Source organism: Lithobates pipiens, unplaced genomic scaffold (assembly GCF_037356315.1).
Source record: "Lithobates pipiens isolate NorthernLeopardFrog02 unplaced genomic scaffold, aLitPip1_a1.2 Scaffold_8, whole genome shotgun sequence".
NCBI classification, from domain to species: domain Eukaryota; kingdom Metazoa; phylum Chordata; class Amphibia; order Anura; family Ranidae; genus Lithobates; species Lithobates pipiens.
Window position 1 is genome coordinate 416,159,555 of NW_027507903.1, and position 26,900 is coordinate 416,186,454.

A 26,900-nucleotide genomic window follows, 5' to 3' on the forward strand; every position below is an offset into this window, starting at 1 on the left:
GTAAAGTGACACATCTGTACCATGTATAGAACCTGCTGCAGCAAAACTGACATTTATAAATAAATAAAAATTTAAACTGCCAGCATTCCCCCAAATCCATATCAGGCCCTTTGTATCTGGTATGGATTTTAAGGGGGACCCCACGCCAAAATTAAAAAAGTGGCGTGGGATCCCCCCAAAATCCATACCAGACCCTTATCCCTGCATGCAGCCTGGCAGGTCAGGAAAGAGGGAGACAAGTGGGCACCCCCTCTTGAACCATACTAAGCCACATGCCCTCAACATGTGGGGGTGCATTTGGTCCGGGGGCTCTGCCTGTTCTGACCAAAGAGAAAAATAAACGATCTGCCCGTGATGAAGGCTAACACCCACTACCTGCTCTGCCATTTTAAATTTCTTATATAGGTAAGGTGCGGGCCACTTGGCGACATCACCTGATGGCACTGCTCCCTTATGACATCACCGAGCGTCTTGATTGACAATGGATCTACATCAGGGGACATTGTTTTTTTGTAATAAAAAAAAATTGTCAAAAACTGTGTGTGTGTGTGTGTGTGTGTTTTATTTATTTTGACACAGAGCCCCCCCTGCCCCACAGCACCCCACCATGTTGAGGGCATGTGGCCTAGTATGGTTCAGGAGGGGGGACACTTAATTGTCCCCTAAGGGTCTGGTATGGATTCTAGGGGGACACCATGCCATATTTTTTTACATTTTGGTGTGGGGTTTCCCTTAAAATCCAAACCAGACCCGTAAGGCCTGATATAGATTGCCAGCAATGTTTTTTTCCCATTCAGCTGTCAGTGGGGAAGCCCATTGACAGCTGATGAGTCATCCATTGTTAAGGACACTGGCCCACTCTTTAACAACCAGCTATTCACTGTGCTCTAATTAGGCAAAGTTTTGACCAGTCAGGGCTTAGAATGAACCATGCAGCGCACATTGTGGGGTGCTCAGCAAGCACCCCTCAAATTTGGATGTTCGCCAAGTAGGTGAACAGGCGTTGTTCGACCAAATTGTTGCTTGGCTTAAACTGTTCGCACAACTCTACCCAGATGTAGTTGGAACCAACACATCAATTGGACCCAGGCAGAGCTCTTGCAAGTGAACAGGTATGAAATGCCCTTACTTGCTTTTTCCTAAAGCCTCATTTACACGATCGGATTGTTGGCCAACAAAACCGTAGACTTTTGTCTGAAGGGCGTTGGCCCAAACTTGTCTTGCATACACATAGCACACAATTGTTGGGCAACAATCATGAATGTAGTGACATACTACATGGTTTTTCAGCTCTTTTCAGCTCTTTAGTGCCACCCTTTGGGCTCCTTCTGCTTTCATGTTAGTAGAAGTTTGGTGAGTGTTGATTTGCGTTTTTCTTTTCGCGCTTTTCAGTTCAACTAGACGTTGCGGAATCTGAGGAGATAAAGTTATTATGTTTTAATGTTATTTATTATTGGCCTTAGAGTTATTGCTTTGACATTATTTTTTTGGTTGTATAATGATTTGATTTGGTATATTTTCTATATTTTTGGATGCTTAGAATACACTTTTTGCTTAAGTTCTATTGGCAGAGAGCATGTCTAATTTTATTTGTTTTCTTTTTTTAATGCACAATAAAAAAAATTGTGTAGAATAATACTTGGCTATGTGTTTAACTTCAAACGACATTTTGGGAGTAGGCAGTTACATTTTAAAAGATACAATGTAAAATTGACAAGGGACACCAACATCATTTTTTATCTTTGCTCTTAAAAACTACAGGATAATGGTGTTGTGGTAACTTGCCCAAATAAAAAAAAAAGCACAATAATATTATTTTTGATATCACTACAAAAAAAGCCTTTGAAAATTAGTTTGCAATAACTCCATCAGTATCACCAGCAAAGCAGCTTCTTTACTATCCCATTAAAGAAGAAGAGAATGTGCGCTGCATTTCGAGATCTCAAAATTTGCCACGTCACAAATGTTAATTCTCCATTACGAATGCTAGTTTACAAGACTGACCACTTTTGTCTCATTCTTGCTTCTGAGCATGTGTGTTTGTACTTTGGACTTTTGACAGATGGACTTGTGTACAGCTGCTCGGAAAATCCGACAAAAGACATTTGTCCACGGAAAATTTTAAAACCTGCTATCCAACATTTGTCCATGGAAAATTCGACAACAATTGTCCGCTGGAGCATACACATGGTCGGATTTTCCGCCAACAGCCTGTGATCACACATTTCCCATCGACTCTGGCTTTACAGTTGTAGCACGACAAAGAGGTGGACAATGACAATTTTTTAGGTGTTTATTTAATTTTACAATATTTTAGTATTATCACCACCATATCAAAAATGTATTAATAATTTAACTAAATTCAACAAATCAACAATAATGAGGTTTGAGGCTAAAAGCAGTATTAAACCTAAGTATTATTATATTGCAGCTTTCCAGTTCTTAGATTTTTTTTACCTGGTGATTCTGCCAGTAAGTCTGTTATTCAAAAGAACAAGCTGTCCTGCAGATGTAACAGAGGGTTGAGACAAATTATTTACCACTAACAAAGGTGATTACAGTGATCGGCTTTTATGTAAATTTTTTTGTAAATTATTATGTAAATCCTTTATCCCATTAGGGACATAACTGTTTGCTATAACTACTGATAAAGTAATAGCTGGAGTTTGGCTTCAATTTGTAGTGTATCTAATTTTGCCAGTGCATCTAACAATACCCGTCCCCCAGACCAGCAATGCTGCTTTCCAAAAGTGTCTCTGTTGCTCTTTAATGCAGAGTCTAGGCACTCTAATAGAAGAAGTGTGTTACTGGCTAGATCCCCATGTAAAAGGGAGGGGAAAAGCTTTAATAAAAGAAAATTAATGCAGTCACCACATCTAACAATTGTAAAGCTGAAATAAACAGTCTGATTAGTAGGGATATACAATTACAAAACAAAAAAATGGCAGTTATGTGTTTGCATATGTGTTTGCATATGTGTTCTATGTAAGAAACTTAACGTTTTGTTTTACATAAATGATAGGTAAAGCACTGTTTATCATTTTAAAAAAAACTGATAATTATCACATTTGTAGGTCATTTTTATTCAATTAAAAGCAATATTAATTTGCCCTAGTAAAATGTAGGTATTACTTGTTTGGTAAGGTAGAAGTTATGTCTTATGACCACAAGAGGGCAGACTTGTCATCCACACATTTTATTTAGATTCAGCAAAATATCTGCTCAAGTTAGCTCATCTCTCCTCCCCCTGGCTCAGTGATTCACCCTCCCATCTCCTCTCTCACACACAAAGAGCTGCTCAGCTAACGATCCCAAAGATGTTATTGCAACGCTTGGATTGTTTTTGCAAAACCATTAGTGCAATTTTATAAGCAGGCATTTTGGATTACAGAGGATCTATGGTACAACACATTTTAAGGAAACATTGTAAGATATGGACATCAGAGACTGCTGTCTGTGTTGGAAATGGCAAGTAGCTTTCTACCTTCTCCTTTGTAGCTGGGGCTGGGTCTCTGGGCAGCTTCATTATTCTATTGTTGAGGAGTCTGATCTAGGGACATGGGTAGGAAATGTAGCTCAGAATCTGGGCATTAAACATGCAGTTTCTCTGCGCAGATTACATTTATCATCTGGGAAATATCAGAAATATTTTACTGTAATTAAAGAAAATGGAGTCTTGACTGTAAATGATCGGATTGATAGAGAGATCCTGTGTGGATCAAGTGTGAGCTGTGTGTTACACTTAGAGGTGGTTGCTGAAAACCCTGTAGAACATTTTACTTTAGACATAGAAATTCAGGATATTAATGATAATTCTCCCACTTTCTTATCTAGTAAGCGCATCATTGAGATTACAGAATTATTAGGTCCTGGTGCTAGGTTTACCTTAGATATTGCTAAAGATTTAGATGTTGGTGTTAATGGTGTTAGTCAGTACATATTAAACACAAATCCTTATTTCTCATTGTCTGTAAAGAATCGTAAGGATGGCACTCTCATCCCTCAGCTAATATTAGAGAAGGTGTTAGATAGGGAGGAGAAACAAGAACACAATCTTATTCTCACTGCTATAGATGGTGGAGAACCATCTAGATCAGGATCCTGTCATATCACAATAAAAGTGTTAGATATTAATGATAATCCACCAGTCTTTGATCAGCCAGTGTATAAAATCAACCTTAAGGAAAATCTCCCTTTAAATACTGTTATATTAACATTAAATGCAACAGATCTTGATGGGGGAGGAAATGGTGAAATCCTGTATTATATTGTTGATCACGCAGCAGAATCCATCAAAGACAAATTTGCTTTAAATGAACAGAGTGGTCAGATTTATATTAATGGATCTGTCGATTATGAGGATAACAATTTTTATGAATTTTCTATTAAAGCAGTAGACAAGGGATTTCCTAAACTAGAAGGTGACTGTGTGGTTCATATAGAAATAGAAGATGTAAATGACAATTATCCTGAGATTTCTTTTGCTTCAATGGCAAATGAGATTCCAGAAAATGTGCCCTTGGGAACTGTTGTGGGTTATATTTATATAGAAGATAGGGACTCTGGGAAAAATGGAGAAATACAGTTTGAACTATCCCCAGATAGTCCATTTAAAACCAGTACTATTAAAAATCGTTATTCATTGATCACTAATGGGATTTTGGATAGAGAAAAAATATCCCAATACACTATAGAACTAACAGCTACTGATTTAGGCTCTCCAGCTCTGTCCAGTAAGACGACTGTTATTCTCAGGGTTTCTGATGTTAATGATAATGCACCAACATTTACACAATCTACCTATAATGCCTTCGTTAAGGAGAACAGTGACCCAGGGACTCTTCTATGTACAGTGTCTGCTACTGATGCAGATGAGGGGGTTAATGCTGAACTAGTTTACACCATAGCGGAGACCCAGATAGATGGATCCTCTGTTTCCTCTTTTGTTTACATTAATTCTAATACTGGTGATATATATGCTCAGCGTTCTTTTGACTATGAACACATTCAGACTCTACAAATCACCATAAAAGTAGAGGATTCTGGATCTCCAAAATTATTTTCTGCTGTCCATGTCTTTATATTTATATTGGATATAAATGACAACTCCCCCACCCTGCTGTATCCGGAACACTCTGAGGATCTCATTGTCCAAGAGAGAATCCCAAAATCTACAAGTGCTGGATATCTGGTAACAAAACTGACTGCAGTGGATCTGGACTCCGGTCACAATGCCTGGTTGGTCTTTACCCTCATTGATCCTACCAGTGCTTCCCTATTCCAGGTATCTAAACATACAGGAGAGGTCAGGACTCTACAAGGTTTTCAAGAAACAGAAAATACAGAGCAGCAACTTATCATTTCTATCATTGACCATGGGGATCCCCCATTATCTACTACTGTCACTATACTTGTAAGTATAGCAGATGATATTTTAGTAGAGAGAAGAAAATCTGGTGATGTATTTACACATCCTAAAGCATCATCAGATATGACTTTATATTTAATTGTTTCTCTTGTAGCTATCAGTTTAGTTTTCCTTGTGACATTTATTATATTGCTAGTGAGATGTCTGCGAAAGGAAAATTATGGTTACAGCAGAAGTTGCTGTTATCTTAGTGGATCTGAGTCCAAGTCATACATGGATCAGTATCAGCCGGCTCTTTTCGTGAACACAGATGGAACCCTAAAATACATGGAGGTCAGGATGGTTCCTCCAGGAGGACAAGGACAATGCTATCAAACTAATGTGCCCCCAGCCCCACAGCAGCGGGATTCAGCTTTTCTTCAGGCTCTGGATTTTCCCCAGTTACAGGAATTAGTTAAAGACAATGATACCTCTTCAGATACAGGCTGCTTAAGTGGTCCAAACAAGGTGAGTTGTAGTTTAAATCTAACACCCTTAATCTCCTTTTTGTTTAATCTGAAATATGGTAGGTTAACGTTTTTTCATTTGGTTATAAATCTTATGTTTCATATTTCAAGTTTAACAATTCTGTACTTAACACATTTTCATTACACATTTGTGTTAGTGTTTGAAAAATCTTAAGCAAATGTATTTTAAATATCTTGTGAGTGCACATTCACCAAGAAGATACACCCAGAGTGGATGTTCGGTAAAATTTTGCATTCATTGCTTTATAAATATTCCCCATATAGTTTGATTTAACCATAGAAAGAATTGTTTAGGAAAATGTGCTTGCTGAATATTGTAGCTAAACTGCACAATGCAGGATTTAAAAAAAAAACACACGATAAAAGACTGATGAAGGTTTTGCCATTGAAGACAATGGAGTTGATTTACTAAAGGGGAAGTAGGCAGTTCACTTGTTTACTTAATATTGTTTTCAGTTCTGTAGGTGCTTAAGTGTTTTCTGGTTCACTTGGCAGGATATTGTATTCCCTGTGTATTTTTTTACTTGTAGCAGGGAACTGATGTGCAATTTACTGGAGGTTTGGGAGCTGTTGTGATGAAGGGACCTGTTAGCAGAAACATAGAGGTAAATCAAGGTCAGATAAGAACAGAATCTGAATAAACACACACAGGAGAGCAAGTACAGCATCAGGATAGACAAACAGGAGTAAAGTATATTGGCAGCTTATAGTTGCAAGGAACAGAAGCAACTGGTCTTCTTCCTGGAGGTACAGAGGCAACAAGATCCAAAGAATTGTCTAGCTGGACAAACACAGACAGCAGAACAGACAGACAGGATTAGAAGTCAAATCCAATGCAGACAAAAATTATCATAAACGAAAAGCTTTTTTAAACACAAGAGCAAAAATGTATTATATTACAGCTTACCATTTCTTAGTTTTATTTTTAAGGCTTCATTTCTTTTATTTTCATCTGGTGAACCAGCCAGTAAGTCTGTTGCTTTAACAAAAAAACGAAAAAAAAAAAAAACGCTCTTGCAGTTACAGGGATGAGAGAGACCATTTAACACTGATGGGGTACTTAAACTCATTAGCATGTATTTGTTTATGTAAAATCTTTATCCCAAAGTTTAAAAAAACTGTGTGCTGTAACTGCTTATAAAGCATTAGCTGGATCATGGCTTCAAGTTGTTACTGTATTTAAATATGCTAGTCTATATAACACTCCCCTTCCTCTAGACTGACAATGCTGCTGTCCAAATGTGCCCCTGTTCTCCTTCATCCAGTGTGGGGGCACTCTAATGCAGGTGGTATGTTACGTTAATGTTTTCAAGTGTTCCATACATCCCCATGCAGGTAACCCTATTATTGTCAATTTAGACAGAGTGGTTGCATGGACACATGCACTGCTATCAATGTGAGATCCTCGTGGGTGTGGGTGCATGGTCCCAAATACACTCAGGGCTTGTTTGGTTCTGTGCACTCACAACTGCACAGATGTCCATGCTAAAAGACCAGTTTCTCCTGTACAGCTCTCACACAGGCTACAAATATATATACCCTGGGTCATTGAGGCTTACAGTAGAAACAAAACACTTGACTTGTGAAAATATTATTAGGACTGCGGGTCTCGACTTTTTATTCCTGGTGATACAAGGCTCAATTTGTGGAGATCCCTGAAACCTAGAACACCAGAATTTTCTAGGGATTAAATGTTGGGTGTCCAATATAGAGTCTTGGGGTTTTTTAATGCCTTTTCCTACAAACGTCACTTATAATGCAATATTTCATCACAGTTTACAAGTTTTTCCAAGTTGAAGAATGCATGTGGAAAATGTGTACAGACATAGTTGTATGGTCATGGAGATAACCTATTTACATTTGTCTGTCATCATGCAACAAAATTCATGCATTTTAATACATAAAAATGCATTTCAAGAAAAATCTGATCATGTGCTTTGAGACTGGTTCATATCTATGAGTTAAGTGTGAAACAGAAGCTATATGGGCCCATTCACAGCTATGCATGTGTGTTACCATACACTCTGCAGTACACAATGAAGAGTAATCAAGGCAGCCTTATGGACGAGGTCTAAGCACATACAAAGTGAAGATTGGGTCCTGGTTATTGCTTTGCTTTCAATACAGCAAAGCAAGAGGCGGTGTTATGCTAAAATGTCTTCACACAGGGCCATGCATTAAGGCTTTTGATTGACATGAGAAAAAGTCAAATTAAATGGACTTATAACACAGTCAGGAATGAGCTTGCCCAGGACCCTCTTGGACAGTTACATTTCTGCAAGCTATTTATGATTTTCCAAATGTTCCTGTTTGACAAATGTGGTAATGTGGTATCATAAAAAATAATAACAGGTAAAGTATAACAAGAGGCAATTTTTTTTGAAAAGATTAGAACACCTGTCAGGTCTTATCACTGTCTGTGCCCCCTGTTAGGGGTATCACCCTCTCTATTTGTCCTGTTTACTTTTATCACCAAAAGTAAAAGTAAAGAAATTCCCAAATTCAAGGTTGACACCAGAACAATATTAAAAAAGGGAAAATCTTCCAATGGGGACGCTAATTCTGGTGACCCTGGTGACAGCCTGGGATTTACTCACTTTGCAAGGATTTCTTCTCATTTCCTGTCTTGGCTATGGCACAGAAAGTGAAGGGAAATCTGTCCAATGTGACACAGATTGTTAACCCCCCCCCTTACTATATCCAAAATGATAAAGTATTACCTTTAATAAAGGCCACACTAAATGTGTGTACTTTGATTCTTTTTCCAATTCAGTACCTATGCATTTATCAGGCCTAGTAGCTGCTGTAAAGTGGAAATTATACAGTTTTGGCATTGGTAAGTTTAGTTATTTTGGGGTAGCCTGTTTAGTGTTTGTGTCTTTGTTCCCATTAAACCTATTTAAAAAAATAATAATAATCAAATAATTCATGTTTGAAAACAATTTTTTGTGTGACTACTTAGCATTTAGGATAAAAGCTGTGTTTATATGAAATAATTTAAAGATATTATGGAAATGGGATAAGCATTAATAATATTGCAGCCCATAGTAAATAATCTAAATACAAAAATAGTGCAGCGCTTGGTGTAGACTGAAATGAAAACAAATATCAGTGTAAAAAGTGAGAAAACGCGTGTTCGTCGCGGGTCACGTGACTTCATCAGTCAGCGGTCTTCAAACGAGCAGCGAGCTCGATTAGCGTCACTTCCGGTGGCAGCAGTCCTGACGCGTGTTCGTCGCGGGTCACGTGACTTCATCAGGCGAACACCCATCGGGACCGGAAGTGGCAGTAATCGAGCTCGCAGCTCATTTGTACACTGCTCATTGATGTATATGTTTTTGTGAGTACCTGTCTTTACCTTGTTTTAATCAAAATAAATGCTTTATAAGTACTACATTATGAGGCATCCCTCCTCTGTGCTTAAATCCCTATATATGGTACTTTGGTGAGACCCTCCATCGTGAGCATCCCTAAGCCACCCTTAAAGGGGCCATACGCTGCTTGAAATAGGCAGGATAGGAACGCCAGCCAGGAACTGGGTTACCACATTAGGATTCTTAAAGGGAACGACCACCAAGAACCCCAAAGATATATACATTTACGCTGTAACCTTACAGCAGTAAGGTAAGAGGACACCCATATATTTACCACGAAGGACTGCACCTCCAACAGCACTTTACACCGAATTATGTTTACAAGCACCAGCACTTTATGAATCAGCTATAGAATATCACTACACTGTGCACTTTAGGATCTAGATTAATGGAAACATTTTTGGAAACTTTTGGAAAAATATATTTTTTGTTTTTTGAAAACTCATTTTATTTATTATTTATATTTTTAGCTTTGCTCTATTATTGATTGCATTTATTTACTGCTTTCACTCGTGATTTCACGTTGGGAGATCAGCATATTTTACTTAAGAGCTTAATATTTTTTGATATACAAATATTTATGGAAATGTACTTATTTGTTTATGTATAAGTTTGTTTAATGCATATCAAGTCATACTATATCATCTCTGAAATATTTATTTGATTATGTCACCTGATAACTTTGATTAGGATCAGTGTGGCGACTGCCACTGGTTATTATTTATTTCCTACTTTGGAGTTTTTTTGTACAGCGCACCACTATCCTCTTAACTATTCATTCTTCTGTGGGTTCAGACATTTCCTCCAGTACGTGCAGCAGTACGCCAGTTAGTATTCTGTAGATTGGCGCAGGAATACCTCTTTTATTATCGATATGTTTCCAAAACAAACCATGGCCTGAATGTAGTAACAATAATGATAAACTTTAATTGATTAAGGGGTTCAAAACCACAAAGTTTACACCCATGTTTTGCTTAGAAAATGTTACATATTTGTAATGATCATAATATATAAATTATTGCTCAGCAAAGATAGGTGTTAAAAAAAAGCAAAACAATCCTGCCTTTTGGTAAATAAAATAACTCTATTTCCTTTAAAACATTATAACTCCTGTTTGTATTATTTAAAATTGCAGTTATTCTTAAAGGCCACAGGGGGGCAGACTTGTCATCCACACATTTTATTTAGCTACAGAAATATATCTGCTCAAAGTAGCCCTGCACTCTCCTCCCCCTGGCTCAGTGATTCACCCTCCCATCTCTCCTCTCACACACAAAGGACTGCTTCGTTAGGGTTCCTGAGGATGTTTTTGCTACGGATGGATTATTTTTGCTATAAAACACATTTGAATTTATAAACAACAGGCAGTGTGGAATATAAAGGATCTATGATACAGCAAATATCAAGGACATATTGTAAGATATGGACATCAGAGACTGCTGTCTGTGTTGGAAATGGCAAGTAGCTTTCTCCCTTCTCCTTTGTAGCTGGGGCTGGGTCTCTGGGCAGCTTCGTTATTCTATTGTGGAGGAGTCTGATCCAGGGACATGGGTAGGAAATGTAGCTCAGGATCTGGGCATAAAACGTGCAGAGATTGCTCAGCGCAGATTACATTTATCTTCTGAGAAATACCAAAAACATTTTACTGTACATAAGGAAAATGGAGGCTTGACTATTAATGACAGGATTGATAGAGAGATCCTGTGTGGATCCAGTGTGAGCTGTGTGCTGCATTTAGAGGTGGTTGCTGAAAATCCTTTAGAGCATTTCAGGTTAGACATAGAGATTCAGGATATTAATGATAATTCCCCAATATTTTTATCTAATAAAAATATTATTGAGATTACAGAGTTAATTGCAAGTCCTGGTGATAGGTTTACTTTGGATATTGCTAAGGATTCAGATGTTGGTTTTAATGGTGTTAGTCAGTACATATTGAACACAAATCCTTATTTTTCATTGTCTGTAAAGAATCGTAAGGATGGCACTCTCATCCCTCAGCTGATATTAGAGAAGGTGTTAGATAGGGAGGAGAAACAAGAACACAATCTTATTCTCACTGCTATAGATGGTGGAGAACCAGCTAGATCAGGATCCTGTCATATCACAATAACAGTGTTAGATATCAATGATAATCGACCAGTCTTTGATCAGTCGGTGTATAAGATCAATCTAAGGGAAAATCTCCCTTTAAACACAGTTATATTAAGTTTAAATGCAACAGATCTTGATGATGGGGCAAATAGTGAAATCCTGTATTATGTTGACAAACACACATCAGAATCTGCCAGAGAAAAATTTGCTCTGAATGAACAGAATGGTCAGATTCATGTTAATGGGACTGTCGATTTTGAAGAAGTAAATTTTTATGAACTGGCAATCAAAGCAGTAGACAAAGGACTTCCTAAACTGGAAGGTGACTGTCTGGTTCATATAGAAGTAGAAGATCTAAATGACAATTATCCTGAGATTTCTTTTGCCTCTATGGCAAATGAAATTCCAGAAAATGCTCCTGTGGGAACTTCTGTGGGATTTATTAATGTGAGAGACAAGGATTCTGGAAAAAATGGAGAGATTCAATTAAAATTATCTCCCAATATTCCATTTAAAATCAGAACTACTAAAGACCATTACTCATTGGTCACTGATGGAACTTTGGATAGAGAAAAAATATCCAAATACAATATAGAGTTGACAGCTTCTGACTTAGGATCTCCAGTTCTGTCCAATAAAACAACTGTTATTCTCAGGATTTCTGATGTTAATGATAATGCACCAATATTTTTACAGTCTACTTATAATGCTTTCATAAAGGAAAACAGTGACCCAGGAACTCTACTATGTACAGTGTCTGCTACTGATGCAGATGAGGGGGTTAACTCTGATCTGGTTTACTCTGTAGTAGAGACCCAGATAGATGGATCATCTGTATCATCATATGTTTATATACATTCTAATAATGGTGATATATATGCTCAGCGTTCTTTTGACTATGAGCACATTCAGACTTTACAAATCACCATAAAAGTAGAAGATTCTGGATCCCCAAAGTTATTTTCTACGGTCCCTGTCTTTATATTCATATTGGATACAAATGACAACTCCCCCACCCTGCTGTATCCGGAACACTCTGAGGATCTCATTGTCCAAGAGAGGATCCCAAAATCTACAAGTGCTGGATATCTGGTGACAAAACTGACTGCAGTGGATCTGGACTCTGGTCACAATGCCTGGCTGGCCTTTAACCTAATAGATACTGGCAGCTCTTCACCGTTCCAGGTGTCTAAACATACAGGAGAAGTCAGGACTGTACGAGGATTTCAAGAAATAGAGGATACAGAGCAGCAAATTGTCATCTTTATTAGTGATCATGGGGATCCCCCATTATCTGCTACTGTTACTGTACTTGTAAACATAGCAGATGATTTTGTTGTAGAAAGACCAAAGTCTGGAGATTCCCTCAGAAATTCCAAACCACCATCAGATATGACATTATATTTAATTGTTTCACTTGTGGCTATCAGTTTAGTTTCCCTTGTAACATTCATTATATTGTTAGTGAAATGTCTGAGAAAGGAAAGTTATGGTTATAACAGTAACTGCTGTTATCTTAGTGGATCTGAGTCCAAATCATACATGGATCAGTATCAGCCGGCTCTTTTCCTGAACACAGATGGAACCCTAAAATACATGGAGGTCAGGATGGTTCCTCCAGGGGGACAAGGACAATGTTACCAAACTAATGTGCCCCCAGCCCCACAACAGAGAGATTCTGCTTTTCTACAGGCTTTGGATTTTCCCCAGCTACGGGATCTAGTTAAAGACAGTGATACCTGTTTGAGTGATCCAAACAAGGTAAGTTATTCCTTAAACTTGCAGCTTCTTATCTCCGAATTGTTTACATTATATTTCAAAGGTTTTAGATTTGGCAGTTGGATGATTATACAGTTAGTGCAGTCAATGCTAACATATTTCTTTATTAACATTCTAAACTATTTCCTGTGAGGTATTCATTGAAGGTTTTTTTGCCCAGAACACTGGTTTTGTCAATATATTAGAAAACTTCATTGCATGTATAAATGTGTGTGTACTATAACAGCATCAATTCTTCTGAGAAGGCTGTGCACAAGCTTTAGGAATGTGTTTACGGGAAGGTTTGACCATCAGTCACTGATGTTGGACGGGAAGGCCTAGCTAATTCATCTCAAAGGTGTTCTATTGGGTGAGGTGCAGGCCAGTCAATTTCCTCCACCCCAATCTTCCTCATCCATGCCATTAAGGACCTTGCTTTGTGCACTTATAAAGGCAGGCATCTCAATATCTTTGACAATATTATATATATATTATATCATATATATCATACACAATCAGGTCCAATTTTCATTTTTTGTATTTTCGAATATAATTGTTTTGGTTGGATTCATCGTCCCACTTTCTTGGTTTTCCCCCAGATAAGAGTAAAGTATCCTTGGATCACCTACAGCCTTCTATGATATGCACATCACGCATCCCAGAAGGCTGCAGGCAGTAAGTTCAGAAGTATTGAGAGATTGCTGAAGGATGGAAAGATTTCATGCCCACATTGTTTCTTTAAGGATATTGCTTCTTTATCGGTTGCCATAGATTCTTTATGTGAACTGGTGCTGATGCTGATCATCAACTATTATATTAAAAGATTGCCAGTGAAATCTAAACATGCATCAGCATGAGATACAGAGGCACATTATCATAACCCTGCAGGAGGCAGCTTTGAAAGTCTGGAAGTAACCATCAAGTCCTGATGGATTCAAGCTGACAGCATGGCACAAGGAAAATGTTGACTGCTAGGAAGACATTACTGTACTTCATGGACTAATATATAGTAGTTTTTTTTTTTGTTATAATACATAAGCCTTTATTGGAGTGTTTGAAATAGTATTTGGCATATAGGTGGCAGGTCCTCTTGACTTTTATAAACATACTATAACGTGATGCAGGTTGTCAAACAGTCACTCCTCTAAAATGTATGCTCAGCAAAGAACTCATAAGGTCCTAGTGTGCAGTAAAAAAAAAAACCTCACAAGTAACAATAAAAATAATTGGCAACTCACATTCGAGAAAGGCTTGAGAAAGAGGCAGAGTGACCTTGCAAAATGTAGCCATACCTCCTCCATGCCTACTAGCATCTGACCTTGCACAGGATGTTCTGCTTGCTGTCTGACTGGCTCACATGTCTCCCTGAGTTTTTCCTGGCCATTGGAAGCACAGAGTTTCTCTACCGGATTACCTCTGCTATGTGCTGTTGTGGTTAGGATGACAGCCCCAAGTGAATAAAGTTCATATGACAGGCGCTTGTCAGTTGCCAATTGTTATTTTTATTAATAAATTTGAGTTTTTATTTTTTTATTTCACTGCATTTAAATGTGTCCTCTGCTGTTCCTTTGGAAGCTTAGACTGCATATATTTACCTTATAAATAATAAAAAATCTTGCAAGCTACCCTAAACCAACCTTAAGCTACAATTAGCTTCAGGTGTGATTAAAATAATCCGTGTGAAGGTGAATCAAGTTTCCTATAGACAGCTGCTATGCATCAATCACAATCCCATAATGTGTGAAAAACCTGTATAAAATAGCAAAAAGAATGCAGTGCTGTGCAATAATAGCCTTAATGATAAAAAAAGTACTATGCCAATATCATCAATACTAAAAAAGATAATTGAATATAAAATATGGTGCAACAAAAATTTGTAAATCAAGCAAGTTCACAGTGAAAATCAAGCAAGTTCACAGTGAAAAAAATCTAGCACGTCCACAGTGCAAAATATCTTTCCACCCTTGCAATACCATCAATACTAAGTATACAAAAAGAGAAATGAATATAAAATACGGTGCTACGAAAATTGGTTAATCAAGCAAGTTCACAGTGAAAATCAAGCGAGTTAACAGTGAAAAAAATCCTTCCATTGAATAAAATATGTCCAAAAAAACAATGTCCTCAGTAATCTTCAAATCCTCCGATACTAAAGTACATACATGCAATAATACTCCAAAAAGTGACTGTTCAATAAGAAGGTGACTTTGCACATGTGCTCCCCTGTGTGACTGCGTTTACTTCAAGCAGTGTGACCACACAGCTAAGTTTGGTCCACATTAGCTGTTGAACCACTCCTGGGCTCTGAGTTGAGAAGTTTTCAGCAGCACCCCACAGTTACATCCACAGAGCATATCCTCAATGTTAAAAATAGGAAGGGGTGATTAGCCCTGTGTTGTCACATGTAGGAAAGGGGCCAGGATGGTGGAGGAGACAGTTTCATGCTTGTTTGAGCTGACTACTGGCACACATAGGATTTGAAGCTACCTGGAAGAGGTTTTTTGCTACTTTATGCTTTGTATAGTTTGGTGCGCTGGAAACACCATTAAAATTTGAGTACCCTGATGTTCTTTTTTTAATTAAATTTACAAACAAACGAAAATACACTACCCAGCCCCTTCCTAGTAAAAAGTCACCTTCTTAATGAACAGGATTTTTTCTTCACAAGAGTCACTTTTTGGAGTATTATTGCACGTATGTACTTTAACCACTTGCTTACTGGGCACTTAAACCCCCCTCAGTCCCAGACCAATTTTCAGCTTTCAGCGCTGATGCACTTTGAATGACAATTGCGCGGGCATACAACACTGTACCCAAATGAAATTTTTATCATTTTTTTCCCACAAATAGAGCTTTCTTTTGGTGGTATTTAGTTACAGCTCGGAGTTTTATTTTTTGCTAAACAAACAAAAAAAGATGCAAAAAAAAAAAATCATGTTTTAATAGTTTGTTATAAAATTTTGCAAACGGGTCATTTTTCTCCTTCATTGAAGTGCGCTGATTAGGCGGCACTGATGGCTGCATTGGTGGGCACTGATGGGCTGCATTGGTGGGCACTGATAGGCTGCATTGATGGGCACTGATAGGCTGCACTGGTGGGCACTGATAGGCATAGTTAAGGCGGCACTAATAGGCACAGATAAGGCAGCACCGATGGGCACAGATAAGGCGGCACTGATGGGCAAAGATGGGCACAGATAAGATGGCATGGATGGGTGGCACGGATAAGTGGCACGGATGGGTGGCACGGATGGGCACTGATAGGTACCACTGATAGATGGGACTGATGGGCACTGATAGGTGGCACTGATAGGTGGCTCTGATAGGTGGCACTGCTGGGCACTGATGGGCGGCACTGCTGGGCACTGATGGGCGGCACTGCTGGGCACTGATGGGCGGCACTGGGGTGCAGCACCTTTGAGGCACATTGTGGGCACTGTTGGTGGCACTGCTGGATGGCACTGTGGGTGGCACTGTGGGTGGCACTGTGGGTGGCACTGTGGGCACTATGGGCACTGCTGGGTGGCACTGATGGGGGGCACTTACTTTTATTCAGGATGGCACTGCGGTGGGCAGGTGGGCACTGGCAGGGGGCAGGTGGTCAGCTGTATTGCTGGCCGTGATCGGGACTGATGTCCCGATCACGGCCGCCGGTGATCGGCTTTTTTTTTCTCTCCTCGCGCTGTCAGCGCGAGGAGGAATAATAGCCGATTACCGGCTCCGTTCTATCACATGATCAGCTGTCATTGGCTGACAGCTGATCACGTGATAAGGGGTCGGGATCGACCCCTTGCACGGATCGGTGATCAGGCGAGTCTCACGGACTCGCCGATCACAGAGCGCGCCGCGCGCGCCCCTTAGGGCGCGCGCAGGCCGCTCGTACCCGGGACGACGTCAATAGACGTAGTCCCGGAAAAGTAGATCCGCGCTAATGCCGTCATTTGGCAATAGCGCGGATCCCAAGTGTTTAATATCTGAGGATTTGAAGATTACTGAGGACATTGTTTTTTTGGACACATTTTATTCAATGGAAGGATTTTTTCACTGTGAACTTCCTTGATTCTCAGTGTGAACTTCCTCGATTTTCACTGTGAACTTGCTTGAGTAACCAATTTTCCTAGCACCATATTTTATATTAATTTTTCTTTTTGTATACTTCGTATCGATGGTATTGCAATGGTGGAAGGATATTTTTCACTGTGAACTTGTGAGCTTTTTTTTCACTGTGAACTTGCTTGATTTACAAATTTTTGTTGCACCATATTTTATATTCAATTCTCTTTTTTTTTGTATTGATGATATTGTAATAGTACTTTTTTATCATTAAGGCTATTATTGCACAGCACTACATTGTTATTTTTGTTATTTTATGCTTATATTTACCTCCCATGGTTCCTCCTTTCCCCCCTTATCAACATGCTAATACAATTGGTAAATAAAACCTCTGTTTTTATGACATGCCTTTTTTAGACCAAGTGTAATTAAGGTAGATCATGGCTCCTCAAAAGAGTGTTTAGTCCTGGTGAAAGCAGCCGGCTCTCTCTTGAGGGAAGCTATGCAAATATGTGCAGAGCCTCCATGATTAAAATAACAGAAACCAAAAATAAGCATGTGAGTGTTCGATATGGAATTTCTAGGGGAACTTCTTTTTTTATGGGAAGCACTAAAGTAAAACATGCAGTTTTAGGCTGCATTCACACCTGAGCGTAGCGGTTTCAAGCAGAAAATCACACAAATTTACAGCGATTTTGTGGCCTTTTCTTTGCGGGGCAAAAGGTCACCAGTGTTAAAAGAAGAAAAACGCCCAAATCTGCTCAATTTGAGCAACAAAAAAGGGTCCTTAACTTGTTTGAGCTTCAGGCGTTCGGCTTCAGGCGACATGGAGTGGAGATGTGAACCATCTCCATTGAGAATAATAGATTTTTTTCCCCTCTAGCGTTTTGTAGCTTCAGGCTTCAAGCTACAAAATGCTCAGGTGTGAATGGGGTCTGATATAGCACATTCTGTCTAAAATGCAACAGTGTAAAGAAACCTCCTGTACCTGCAGTTGGGTTAATGGGGCATTCTGTATTTTTTGTTCGAATTTGGATCTAGCAATGATTTAAAGCTGAATATCAGGCTACCTCACACAGTGCAAGGGTTAAATACTCATTTTTGTATAGGGTATTCTTAAGAAGCAGTTTTACTTACCTGACACCTAACCCCCCTCTTCCCCCTGACACTGTGAGGCCAGGCCTTTCATTTCCTCACTTGCAATGCAGGACTGCAGTTTCTTTGACTTGATTATTATTTTCCCCATTTATATAGCAGGCTTTTAGAAGAAAAATTCCTTCCTTCTATTTCTAGTCAAAGTCCCTTCTTCATATTTAGCCTGCATTTAAAAAAAGTAAATTGTAGGCATTTATGTGTCCTGGACAGATAAACACTCTTTTGAATTGGCACACAATGTTCTGACAAATTATTTCGTTTTTCTTAACAGTAAAATAATTGATATGATACTTTTTGTTCGCTATTTGTTTGGGTCATAAATAAAAGCATTATTACTTATGAAACATGTTAGAGAGTTTGTTTCTGCCAGCCTTTTTAAAATTGATTTTGTATACAGTAATACCTCGGATGACAAGTAATGCGGTTAATGAGCATTTTGCAATACCAGCTATTCTTTTAAAAAAATGCTGACTCGGTTTGCAAGTGCTGTCTCACAAGATGAGCAGGATTCAAGCATCTATGGTGGGCAGTACCGCATTTGGCCAAAGGTGCAGAGGCGCCGATGACACTTGGAGCCATTCAGTGCCGTTCAGAGCTGCCCGGAAACATTCGGAAATACTCTGAAACACTAGGAAATACTTTGTTCCTGAGTGTTTCTGAGCCTTTTCAAGGGTTTCCGAGTTTATTCGAGCAGTCTCTGGGTATTTACGAGTCTCTCCGGAGCCCCCTCCACCTCTGGCCACATGCGGTACTGCATATAATAGAAGTCAACGTGGAACGAATTATCTCTGTTTCCATTGACTTCTATGGGGAAACTTGCTTTGCTATGCAAATGCTTTGGGTTACAAGCATTCTCCTGGAACAGATTATGCTCGTAATCCAAGGTTCCACTCTACTCACCCTTGATGTTTTTAAATCCAAAAGTGCTTGGTAGAAATTTTCATACCAGCATAACTTCTAGTGACTGAAGAGAAAGAATGATCAGGCTTAAAGGAACCTAGAAACATAACAAAGCATGAAAACTACTTTCAAATCCAAACCATACCCTGACGGCAGTAGGATTAATGATAGGCTTGTATTAATTAATGGGTTTAAGTCTACCAAGTTTACTATATATATTTTATATTTATAATATTTATATAATGTTAAATATTTTTAATGATCATACTATATACATTATTGCTCAGCAAAAATACGTGTTGAAAAAGCAAAACAGTCCTACCTTTTGGAAAAAAATAGCCCCATTTACTATTAAAACATGATAACTGCTGTGTATTACATACGATTGCAATTATTTGTAAAGGCCACAGGAGGGCACACTTGTCATCCACACATTTTATTTAGCTACAGAAATATATCTGCTCAAAGTAGCCCTGCACTCTCCTCCCCCTGGCTCAGTGATTCACCCTCCCATCTCTCCTCTCACACACAAAGGACTGCTTCGTAAAGGGATCCTGAGGATGTTTTTGCTACGGATGGATTATTTTTGCTATAAAAACACCTATGCATTTATAAACAACAGGCAGTGTGGATTATAAAGGATCTATGATACAGCAAATATCAAGAAAATATTGTAAGATATGGACATCAGAGACTGCTGTCTGTGTTGGAAATGGCAAGTAGCTTTCTCCCTTCTCCTTTGTAGCTGGGGCTGGGTCTCTGGGCAGCTTCGTTATTCTATTGTGGAGGAGTCTGATCCAGGGACATGGGTAGGAAATGTAGCTCAGGATCTGGGCATAAAACGTGCAGAGATTGCTCAGCGCAGATTACATTTATCATCTGAGAAATACCAAAAATATTTCACTGTAAATAAGGAAAGTGGAGACTTGGCTATTAATGACAGGATTGATAGAGAAATCCTATGTGGATCCAGTGTGAGCTGTGTGCTACGCATAGAGGTGGTTGCTGAAAATCCTTTAGAGCTTTTTAGTCTAAACATAGAGATTCAGGATATTAATGATAATTCTCCCACATTTGTATCTAATAATCGCATTATAGAAGTTACAGAATATTGGACAAGTCCTGGTGATAGGTTTACTTTGGATATTGCTAAGGATTCAGATGTTGGTGTTAATGGTGTTAGCCAATACATATTGAACAGAAATCCTTATTTCTCATTATCTGTAAAGAATCGTAAGGATGGCACTCTCATCCCTCAGCTAATATTAGAGAAGGTGTTAGATAGGGAGGAGAAACAAGAGCACAATCTCATTCTCACTGCTATAGATGGAGGAGAACCAGCTAGATCTGGATTGTGTAATATCACAATAACAGTATTAGATATTAATGATAATCGGCCAGTCTTTGATCAATCAGTATATAAGATCAATCTAAAGGAAAATGTACCTTTACATACAGTAATATTAACTTTAAATGCAACAGATCTTGACGAGGGAGCAAATGGTCAAATCCTATATTATATTGAGGAGCATACATCAGAATCTGCCAGAGAAAAATTTGCTCTGAATGAACAGAATGGTCAGATTTATATTAATGGATCTGTAGATTTTGAAGAAGTAAACTTTTATGAACTATCTATCAAAGCAGTTGACAAAGGGCTTCCTAAACTGGATGGTGATTGTGTGGTTCATATAGAAGTAGAAGATGTAAATGACAATTATCCCGAGATTTCTTTTGCTTCTATACCAAATGAGATTGCAGAAAATGCTCCTCAGGGAACTGTTGTGGGATTTATTAATGTGATAGACAAGGATTCTGGGAAAAATGGAGAGATACAATTGAATTTATCTCCCGATATTCCATTTAAAATCAGAACTAATAAAGACCATTTTTCACTTGTCACTGATGGGATTTTGGATAGAGAAAAAATACCTCAATACACTATTGAGCTGACAGCTTCTGATTTAGGGTCCCCAGCACTGTCTGCTAAGATGATTGTTATTCTCAGGGTTTCTGATGTTAATGATAATGCACCAACATTTACGCACTCAACCTATAATGCCTTCATAATGGAAAACAGTGACCCAGGGACTCTTCTATGTACAGTGTCTGCTACAGATGCAGATGAGGGGGTTAACTCTGATCTGGTGTACTCTATAGTGGAAACCCAGATAGATGGATCTTCTGTTTCCTCTTTTGTTTACATAAATTCTAATAATGGTGATATATATGCTCAGCGTTCCTTTGATTATGAACACATTCAGACTCTACAAATCACCATAAAAGTAGAGGATTCTGGATCTCCAAAGTTATTTTCCACTGCCCCTGTCTTTATATTCATATTGGATGTAAATGACAACTCCGTCACCCTGCTGTATCCCGAACACTCCGAGGATCTTGTTCTCCAACAGAGAATCCCCAAATCTACAAGTGCTGGATATCTGGTGACAAAACTGACTGCAGTGGATCTGGACTCTGGCCACAATGCCTGGTTGTCCTTTAACCTCATTGACCCTGGCAGTTCTTCATTATTCCAAATTTCCAAACATACAGGAGAGGTCAGGACTCTACGAGGATTTCAGGAAATAGAAAATACAGAGCAGCAACTTGTTGTCACTATCAGTGATCATGGGGATCCTCCATTATCTACTACTGTCACAATACTTGTCATGATAGCGGATGAGGCTGTGAAAGAGATACCCAAATCTGGAGATTTCTATAAAAATGCAAAACCACCATCAGATATGACTTTATATTTAATTGTTTCTCTTGTGGCAATCAGTTTAGTTTCCCTTGTGACTTTCATCATATTAATTGTAAAATGCCTGAGGAAGGAAAGCTATGGATATAGTAGTAGCTGCTGTAATCTTAATGGATCTGAATCTAAATCATACATAGATCAGTATCAGCCGGCTCTTTTCCTGAACACAGCTGGAACCCTAAAATACATGGAGGTCAGGATGGTTCCTCCAGGAGGACAAGGACAATGTTACCAAACTAATGTGCCCCCAGCCCCACAACAGAGGGATTCTGTTTTTCTTCAGTCTTTGGATTTTCCTCAGCTAAGGGAACTAGTTAAAAACAGTGATAACTGCTCAGATACGAGTTGTCTGAATGATCCAAGCAAGGTGAGTTTTTCCTGTAAACCTGCAATGTTTTATCTCCTGATCATCTAACATGATGTCTGGAAGGTTTTAAACGTTGCATCCAATGGGGTAATCATGTATTTGATGCCATTTGATGCTGCACTTAAAAAAAAATGTCTTAGACAAATTTTAAATGCTATACCCTGCAGTACATTTCGTTTTAGACACATTTGCAGTTCTAGGACTAATTTTGTATATGTATTAGTTAAGCCTGATGGTGCGTATATTACATATTTGACTGTTTTTAGTTTGTGTTCTATTAGGGTCTGTTATGTGTCTTATTAACATGTTTTGAGAAAAAACAGTGACCTTATTTTGAAAATGCTAGATTTTTAAATACAGTGACCTCTAAATAATACAAAATTCTGTCTATTTAGTGGAAAGTGTTGTTAGAGTTCCCCAGCCAACATGACTGCTTCTTGGTTCCCACGGTGGAATCTGACATCAGACTTATCCAACCCTGCACACATTTTGTTCAATGGACTTCCTCAGGAATAGCATATCTAACTAATGCATTAATTTAGGCTGACCTTTACAGTATACACCTGTTGGTATATTTTTTTTTTAATCTGCCAGATATGAAAAATCTGTGGGGAAGCACTGGGAAATAAAGCTGTTTTAATGGATAGATATTACACACTATTATGGCATCAGGTTATACCTATGTATCTATGTCTGTCAGCAATTGGTTTTATTACAGTTTGTGCAGCTCAAATACTTATTAGGTCGTTTTTTGTTTTTTTTCTCACCGGCCTTTTTATTTTCCTTTTTTTAAAATATATTCTGTGTACATGCGTTTGACAAATTTTCTTAAATGTAACAGTCTACTCTATAGTCAGCCAATCTTTTTAAATATCCAGCAATATGAGATATCAGACACTTTATTATAAAACAATGTAAGCTCTGATATGTAGATTTTAATGCACCCACTTATGCCTTGTTTGCTCTACCAATGACCCATCCTTGTGATGAGCCAATAGTAGGGCCCAAAACCTTGACATACTTTTATTAACAGGATTTGGTATAAATCTGCATACCAGAACGACCTTGGATTCTGGTGACTGAACAGAAATACTGACCAGCTGATGACACCCAAAACAATGCCCCATCTTTGTGATGCCAAAGCATCATCTCAGGCTCTAAATCACAGGATTGCACACCAGAATAACCAGATATTCCACTGGCTCAAAATTAGGAATGACCAGGCACGTTTCCAGATCAAAACCATGACCTGGATACATGTTAAAAAAAGAGCAAAACAATGATGCCTTCTGGAAAATAATATGTTTATTTTAAACATAACTCTTGTGTGTATCAAATAAGGCTGCAGTTATATCTAAAGGCCACAGGAGGGCAGACATGTCATCTGAACATTTTATTTAGTTACAGAAATATATCTGCTCAAACTAGCCCTGCACTCTCCTCCCCCTGGCTCAGTGATGCGCCCTCCCATCTCTTCTCTCACACACAAAGGACTGCTTCATTATGGATCCTGAGGATGTCTAGGATGTCTTTGCTACAGAGGGATTATTCTTGCTATGAAACACATATGAATTTATAAATAACAGACTTTGTGGATTATAAAGGATCTATGATACAGCAAATATCAAGAAAATATTGTAAGATATGGACATCAGAGGCTGTGGTCTGTGTTGGAAATGGCAAGTAGCTTTCTCCCTTCTCCTTTGTAGCTGGGGCTGGGTCTCTGGGCAGCTTCGTTATTCTATTGTGGAGGAGTCTGATCCAGGGACATGGGTAGGGAATGTAGCTCAGGATCTGGGCATAAAACGTGCAGAGATTGCTCAGCGCAGATTACATTTATCATCTGAGAAATACCAAAGATATTTTACTATAAGCAAGGAAAATGGAGGTATGACTATTAATGACAGGATTGATAGGGAGGTCTTGTGTGGATCCAGTGTGAACTGTGTGCTGCTTTTAGAAGTGGTTGCTGAAAATCCTTTAGAGATTTCTAGTTTAAACATAGCGATTCAGGATATTAATGATAATTCTCCCATATTTTTATCTAACAGACGCCTTATAGAGATTACGGAGTTATTTGCAAGCCCTGGTGCTAGGTTTACCTTAGATATTGCTAAGGATTCAGATGTTGGTGTTAATGATGTTAGTCAGTACATATTAAACACAAATCCTTATTTCTCATTGTCTGTAAAGAATCGTAAGGACGGCACTCTCATCCCTCAGCTTATATTAGAGAAGGTGTTAGATAGGGAGGAGAAACAAGAACACAATCTTATTCTCACTGCTATTGATGGTGGAGAACCGCCTAGATCAGGATCCTGTCATATCACAATAACAGTGTTAGATATTAATGATAATCCACCAGTCTTTGATCAGTCAGTGTATAAAATCAATCTAAAGGAAAATGTACCTCTAAATACTGTTATATTAACTTTAAATGCAACTGATCTTGATGGGGGAGCAAATGGTCAAATATTGTATTATATTGAGGAGCATACTTCAGAATCTGCCAGAGAAAAATTTGCTCTAAATGAACAGAATGGTCAGATTTATGTTAATGGATCTGTAGATTTTGAAGAAGTAAACTTTTATGAACTATCTATCAAAGCAGTAGACAAAGGACTTCCTAAACTGGATGGTGACTGTGTGGTTCATATAGAAGTAGAAGATGTAAATGACAATTATCCCGAGATTTCTTTTGCTTCTATACCAAATGAGATTGCAGAAAATGCTCCACTGGGAACGGTTGTGGGATTTATTTATGTGATAGACAAGGATTCTGGGAAAAATGGAGAGATTCAATTGGAATTATCTCCCAATATTCCATTTAAAATCAAAACCAACAAAGACCATTACTCACTGGTCAGTGTAGAGATTCTGGATAGAGAAAAAAAATCCCAATACATTATTGAGCTGACAGCTTCTGATTTAGGTTCTCCAGCTCTATCCAGTAAAATTACTGTCATTCTCAAGGTTTCTGATGTTAATGATAATGCACCACTATTTTTACAGTCTACTTACAATGCTTTTATAAAGGAAAATAGTTCCCCGGGGACACTTTTATGTACAGTGTCTGCTACTGATGCAGATGAGGGGGTTAACTCAGAGCTAGTTTACTCTATAGTGGAGACCCAGATAGATGGATCATCCGTGTCCTCTTTTGTTTACATTAATTCTAATAATGGTGATATATATACTCAGCGTTCCTTTGACTATGAGCATGTTCAGACTCTGCAAATAATGGTGAAAGTAGAGGATTCTGGATCTCCAAAGTTATCTTCTTCTGTTCCTGTCTTTATATTCATATTGGATACAAATGACAACTCCCCTACCTTACTGTATCCGGAACACTCTGAGGATCTTGTTGTTCAACAGAGGGTTCCTAAATCTACAAGTGCTGGATATCTGGTGACAAAACTGACTGCAGTGGATCTGGACTCTGGTCACAATGCCTGGTTGACGTTTAACCTTATTGACCCTGGCAGCTCTGCACTTTTCCAAGTGTCTAAACATACAGGAGAGGTCAGGACTGTACAAGGATTTCAGGTGATAGAAAATACAGAGCAGCAAGTTGTCATTTCCATCAGTGATCATGGAGATCCTCCCTTATCTGCTACTGTCACTGTAGTTGTCAGCATAGCAGATGATGTTGTAGTGGAAAGACCGAGACCTGGATATTTTCACAGAAATTCCAATCCACCAACAGATATGACATTATATTTAATTGTTTCTCTTGTGGCTATTAGTTCAGTTTCCCTTGTGACTTTCATTATTTTACTGGTGAAATGTCTGAGAAAGGAAAGTTATGGGTATAGTGGCAGCTGCTGTTATATTAGTGGATCTGAATCTAAATCATACATGGATCAGTATCAGCCACCTCTTTTCCTGAACACAGACGGAACTCTTAAATACATGGAGGTCCGGATGGTTCCAGGAGGACAAGGACAATATTACCAAACTAATGTGCCCCCTGCCCCTCAACAGCGGGATTCTGCTTTTTTGCAGTCTCTGGATTTTCCTCAGTTACGGGAACTTGTTAAAGACAGTGATAACTATTCAGATGCAAGTTGCCTGAATGATCCAAATAAGGTGAGTTGTTCTGTAAGCCTGTAAATTCTTTTAACTTATGGGAGGTTTTAAACTTGTCAGCTAGTGGGGTAATCACGTATTTGGTGTAATCTGTGCCTAAAAATTGTTAGTAACATTTTCTATGCTATACCCTGCTAGTCATTTATGGACTTATAGAATGTGCAGTTGTAGCACTAATTATGTACATTTATTAGTGAGCTTAATTTTATGTTTATTACATATTTGGCTGTTTTTCGTTTTGTGTTCTGTTAGTGTCCAACTACAGTATGATACATGACACATGTGTCTTTTTATTATGCATTTAAGGGTGTTATCAAAGAGTTTTGAGTGTGTCTTGTCTTAGCATGCATTGTCTATATGTAAGGCTCTAAAGTGTATGTACACCATAGGCAGCATGTCTAATAAGCAGTGCTGTTCTTTTCTAGGGAATACGTGCTTACTAGAAACTGCAGCT

At 38.5% G+C, this 26,900-nt stretch overlaps 1 protein-coding gene across 12 annotated transcripts in view; it reads left to right on the plus strand.

Moving 5' to 3' along the window:
• The window catches only part of LOC143964452 (protocadherin gamma-C5-like), a 568,154-nt gene that overhangs the window by 223,129 nt on the left and 318,125 nt on the right, over positions 1-26,900 (plus strand). For 2 of the 12 annotated variants that reach the window (XM_077474210.1, XM_077474217.1), the window contains exon 1: positions 10,520-13,124. The exons of 6 other annotated variants lie outside the window; for them this stretch is intronic. In XM_077474210.1, coding sequence (XP_077330336.1) covers positions 10,692-13,124 — 2,433 coding nt within the window. In that variant the 5' untranslated portion in view covers positions 10,520-10,691. Of the gene's footprint in view, positions 1-10,519; positions 13,125-19,744; positions 22,358-23,846; positions 26,447-26,900 lie in introns of those variants that run through there. 4 more of the 12 variants (XM_077474186.1, XM_077474197.1, XM_077474190.1 and 1 more) reach the window with 2 other exon arrangements.